This window comes from Anastrepha obliqua, chromosome 4, assembly GCF_027943255.1.
Source record: "Anastrepha obliqua isolate idAnaObli1 chromosome 4, idAnaObli1_1.0, whole genome shotgun sequence".
Lineage (NCBI taxonomy): Eukaryota > Metazoa > Arthropoda > Insecta > Diptera > Tephritidae > Anastrepha > Anastrepha obliqua.
In genome coordinates, this window is record NC_072895.1 from 11596598 (window position 1) to 11602597 (window position 6000).

At 35.0% G+C, this 6000-nt stretch overlaps 1 protein-coding gene across 3 annotated transcripts in view; it reads left to right on the forward strand.

Moving 5' to 3' along the window:
- The window catches only part of LOC129246065 (protein salivary glands marred), a 52506-nt gene extending 49680 nt beyond the window's left edge, over nucleotides 1–2826 (forward strand). Inside the window, exons 4-5 of one of the 3 annotated variants that reach the window (XM_054884588.1) lie at nucleotides 2276–2547; nucleotides 2616–2826. In XM_054884588.1, coding sequence (XP_054740563.1) covers nucleotides 2276–2547; nucleotides 2616–2706 — 363 coding nt within the window. In that variant the 3' untranslated portion in view covers nucleotides 2707–2826. The other 2 variants (XM_054884589.1, XM_054884590.1) reach the window with 2 other exon arrangements.
- The last annotated feature ends 3174 nt before the right edge of the window (nucleotides 2827–6000 follow it).

The window sequence follows — 6000 nt, forward strand, 5'->3', positions numbered from 1 at the left end:
GTTGAATAAAATCAAAACAACCAATCAGAAAAATATCAAGCAAAATTATTTTTATTAATTTTCTATCTCAAGCCGTTTTTGAACTTTGCATTTGGGACATTCACCTTTATACCTTTGCAGACATTCACCTTTATATAAAAATAAACGAAAGAAATGTAGTAAAAACTGGTCAAAATATCGCGATTCTATTTTTTGGTCTGTAAATATGCGTGTTTCATTTGTAGTGTCCCCTCCAAGTCTAACTTAACTACGTGACATATCTGAAAGGAATGAAAACTTACATAGCAGGACGGTTTCATTCATCATCAACACTCGCCGCTGTGTTATTCCGCTTTGCACTTACTTCTTTTTAAGGAAAAAAATGAAAATTTGAAGAGAAAAAGAAAAAAAATACACTTTTTTATAATCAAATTGATCAAAACAATATTTTTAATATAGTAATAATCAAGGCGGATTTATTAAAGGTGGTATTGGGAAATCAGCTGAGTTGTTCTTTTCGTTTCGCCGTGTCCATGTGGCTGACAGCTCAGAATGAATCAAGGCGAATTCTTTATTTGTTTTCTAGTTTCTCAATACTATGCTTTGACAATCAAACGTACAGAACAGTGTTGTTGTTCTAGTGCTACTACCTTTAATGAATGCGCCTTGGTGATAATTTAATGGTCTATGGATAAGTTCGTGCGGTTTTACAACAGATGGCGTAACTTGATTATTATTCCATCGATCCACATTTCCAAACATTCATTGGAGAGCTACTGTCGTAAGGCACAAACGTCAGTATAAGTTTTTTATTTGAAGCGTAAACAACAATATTTTTACCACACTTGAAAATGTCGAATTTCGTGCCAAATAATGTGTTTTTGCGGGGAATTCTTTAATATGGCCGCGCCGCCAAAGTTCATGGATACCGAATTGGAGGAATTGCTCGATCAAGATCCGGCTCAAACGCAAGAAGAGGTTGCAAAAACATTGGGAGTTGATCAATCAACCATTTCCAAACGTTTAAAAGCCATGGGAATGATCCGAAATTCAAATTTCGAAAAAAAACCGCACGAACTTATTCATAGTCCTATATATAAAATTTGAGATACATGCAAAGGCCAATATGTTAAAGAATATCCCTGTAAAATGTTAAGTTGATATATTGATTACTTTTTGAGTTATATTCGAAGGCGTATTTCGAGAAAAGGGCGATTGAAGTTATCGTTCTCATCTTTCGTTCGACGCTCATCACTTCACTATCTTGATAGGGACTTTTTAGACTTTCTATTAAGCTGGAAACATGGAAATGATATTCTTTAGATTGTAAATGAATTTTTAAAGCAAAACAAAAAAATGGAAAATTTAAAAGTGCTGGAGGAGCTGCCCCCTGTCCCTCCATTTGTGAAACAACTTTAAGACGCACACCACAAATAGGAGGAGGAGCTCGGCCAAATACCTAACAGAAGTTTATTTATTTTTTTAATTAATTGAGCTAAAAGAAAAACTCTTTTTAAAAGAGATAACAAAAGAAATAAATATAAAAAAATGGTATACATTGTTTATTAGTACTGAAACTTTATAAAAAAAATTTTTTAATTTTTCTTTACAAAAATTAGTATATAAAAAATCACGTTACCCAAAGTACGATGAAAAAAAGTTGCTCCACGGTCTGCATCATTTCTCCTTGAAATGTTAATGGATCTGTAAAAGTAAAAAAACTTTTAAAATAAAGTTGTAGTTATAGTCTGTCAAGTCGGATTTTCCAATTTCGAAAAATTTTGCAATTTACGGCATTTGAAAAAAAGTATGCGTTTTACGTCATAAATATCACTTTAATTATGTTTATAAAACTTTTTAATAAAAATATCAAAACTTAAATCTATAGAGAAAACACTTTCGAATATTTAAAAAAAAAATTGCATCAGAAAATATTAAAAACTATGAGTTATCATGCAGACCGTAGTTTCGAGAAAAACGAGTTTAAAGTTTTAGATACAAGAGCGCGCAGACTGCTCTCTACCTAGTTAATGGGCTGTAGAAGTTACAATATTGAGAATATTGGGAATCCGCATGGAAATTTCACAGTATATTCTTAAGATACTTTACTTTCGAAATATCGAAAAAGCAAAATTCTGGACGAATGTAACCCCATTAAGTTATTCAAAACAAAATTAGTTTAACTTTGCGCCACCTTGTATCTTATTTAGCTCTAATTGTTATAAACATTAAAACATTACGATTATATAAATTCAAAAAACCAATAATAAATTTATAATCATTTCAATTTTTCTAGAATACACAACTCTCAGTAATTTCCTTCTATGAAGTGGATTATAGCTTCGATCTGCCCTATCTGCAAAAGTCCATTGCCGAATCACATGCCGCCCTCAAGTCAATTGTCCAACGACACCTTACCGAGAAGTCGCTAAATCGCATCGACGAAGTATTCGATTTTTTCGGTGACACCACACTCTTAGAAACCGCCTTCAAACCCGATTCGCCGTATCGCGAATTAATGGGGAAAATCGTTAGCGATATTAATACTGCCATGGAAACGGGAGACATGTAAGTTAGTGTGTGCGGGATGGGCTCGCCAATTTTTTTGTTTTTTGTTAACATTTTGACACGCTTAGTCTCGTCTCATCTCGTCCAAAGGACTGCAAAGTGTACAATGGTCGGGAAGATATGTGCGTATGTGTGTGTAAAGGCAAAGAAAAGGCTTAAACGGAATTTAGGTCATTAGAATGCAACAACAAACCAAAAATTAACTAATGTAATAAATTAAAGCACTTTTATCGAATACGCTTGTCTTAAATTATAAATAAAAATAAAGAGAAACCGAAACCTGTTGATAATATGTAATAAACGAGATACACGAAAAACTAATGATATTTTGTAACAGTTATAATTATCAGCTGTGCTAGACACTAACAATGTAATTAATGTAGCAGAAGATGAAGATGAGGATGCTGACGTTGACGTTGACGTTGACGTCGATGATTGTGGTAATGATACACATATTTTTGATGCTATTGACTAAGCATCATACTAATGTTAACATCGGTATCGATAACGGTATTAATAAATAACACTGATGATAATATTTATTATAAAGTAGCAAATATTTATATGTATAAAACAAAACATTTTTGAACGATTATTTTTCTATGATGATATTAAGTAGGTAAAGATACAAAAAACAAAACAAAAAATTACTGTAAGCACTCAAAATGAAGAACCAACAAAGCATTTGCTAAAAAATCAGTAGTGAACTAAAAGAGATCGAAACAAACAAATATGCGCAATTTTGTTATGAAAAATATTTTCGTTTATATGATGAGGGGCAAACTTTTTTTACACTTTTTTACAACTTTTTAAAACTGGTCTTTATATTTGGTGCGCAACTAAGTTTTCGCTGTTTTTTTTTTTTTTTTTTTTTTTTTTTTTTTTTTTTTGTAAATACAACTTTATTCTGAAAAAATGGTTACAAGTGATCATTGAAAGTATTGCCCATTGCTGGCCACTACTTTTTCCCATCTTTCTGGTAGATCTCGTATACCGTCGCGGTAAAACTGTTCATCTTTTGAGGCTATCCACGCATCAAGCCATTTTTTGATGTCTTCATATGAATGGAACTCCTGATCAGCTAGACCATGTGCCATCGATCGGAACAGGTGATAATCAGACGGCACAATACCTGGAAAATATGGCGGGCGGGGTAGGATTTCCCCATATCAGTGTTTCCAGGTAGGTTTTAACGGGTTTGGCAACGTGAGACCGAACGTTGTCATGCTGTAGAATCACTTGTTCATGCCTCTCCGCGTATTGCGGCCGCTTCTCGCACAGTGCTCGGCTCAATCGCATCAATTGAAGTCGATACCGATCCCCAGTGATGGTTTCGCTTGGTTTTAATAGTTCATAATAAATAACACCAACTTGGTCCCACCAAATACATACCATAACCTACGCAGCGTGAATATTCGGCCGAGGCACCGACGTAGAAGCATGACCGGGCAGTCCCCATGACTTTCTTTTCTTTGGATTGCTGTAATGAATCCATTTTTCATCACCCGTCACGATGCGATGAAGAAAACCCTTCCTTTTTTACCGCTGGAGCAACTGCGAAAAAACGTCGTTCAACATCCCTTGGTTTTAACTCCTTACCCAAGTCCCCTGTTTCTGAATCATTCCCAAAGCATGTGCAATCGCTTGGAAATGCATTGGCGGGTAACTCCTATACTGAAGCAAGATCTTCTTGCGTTTGACGCGGATCCTCATTGAGCAATGCCTCCAATTCAGTCAGTCAGTCTTCAAATGTTTTGGGCCTTCCTTCACGCAGACGGTCGCCAACATTAAAATCACCGTCTTTGAAACAACGGAACCAATATCGGCACGTTGTTTAACTTAAAGTAGCATCTTCATAAACTTTTTGTAGCTCTCGCTGCGCTTCAGCCGTCGTTTTTTTTCGAATGCAAGAGGAAAATCAACACTTTCCGCAAATGACGATTATTCGGCACAAAATCAAGCATTTTCACTAAACCAAAAGTTTATGATACCAAAACAAAATCACTAATGTGTCGAAGCAGTTTGATTACCATATGTCCGAGCTTGGTTTATGACGTTTAGGTTATGTTAGAATCGACTAGCACACCCTGCTGGCGGCATCTATTGACAAACAGCGGAAACTTAGTTGCGCACCTAATAATTTTTATATATAATTTTTTTAAAACTGGTCTTTATAGAAATTTTAAGTAATATTAAAATGCTCAGTTAATTCCAAAACACTTTCGTACAAAAAAATTTACTCATTTGTGCAATTGATTAAGGGGTTAGGGGTAGTCACAGGCACGTAAAAATGATGATTTTCAATATATATTTTTTGCTAGTCAACTGCTTTAGCTTACAAAAATAAAAACATAGCATTAATCAGCCATATTTCGACTTGACTTTAAATTAAAAAAAAAAATCCCTCGATCAGGCACGAGTTTTTTATGTTTTTCAAAAGCAGTATAAATTTTGTTGAAATCTACCAAGCGGTTTTTAAGTTACACTGATCACCAGTTCAAAAAACATAGTTTTGAGAAAAACGCATTTCAAGTTTTGCCATCGATTTATGTGGAGTTATACGAACTATTTAATTACTCACACTGTGTCATCTATTTCTGGGCCATAAAATAGTTCTTCAGCCATCATAGCAGCGTCCAAAATATCGATTTGCTGTTGCCTACGTAACATTCTACCTTCTCGAGTGTTATCAGTCACTTTCATACGTGCAGCATCCATTTTTTCAGCATACGAACACTCCAGAGCGCCCGAGTGCCCTTTGTTAATTGTGGAATAACTCGAAAAGTATTTGTCGGATTTACTTCGAAATGTCACACAATATTTTTAGGATATTATACATTAAGAAAATGCAAAAACGAAAACAATTTTTTGAAAATTCTGACTACCCCTAACCGCTTAATGAAAAAATGTAAAACAACTTGATCTTACTACGTTTGCTTATACTCTGAGAGTTTCTCAATTACAATATATATTTACACTTTGTATTGTAAATGTAACGAGGATAAATGGCAAACAGTAATGGTAATGGTTATACGGATTGGGCTAAGGCCTTTATGCACTGCGACAGGTTGATCTATTATGCGCCCCTTATTGTGATACTTAATTATGATTATTTAGTATAGCGAGGAATCGAACCAGCTCCTTAGGAGGGAGCAAGTGTAGGTCTTCTAGTAGGTACGAGCCCAGGATTCTGTGTCTCTTGTGGCCTAATGCCTCACAGTTGGTGATTAAGTGTTCCATAGACTCGTCTTCATCAGAAGAGAACCTGCATGATCTTGTGGTAGATAACCCTATTGTGTTAAAATGTTTATTAGTGGCAAAGTGACCTATAAGTGCTCCACAAAGTAATCTGAGACTCTTTTTATCTAGGGTTAGAGCAGATTTTGCTCTGTTGTCATTGAAGTTCAAAAACTTTTTGGAGTGATTAAGGCCGCGCTGCTCCAGTGTTTCCTG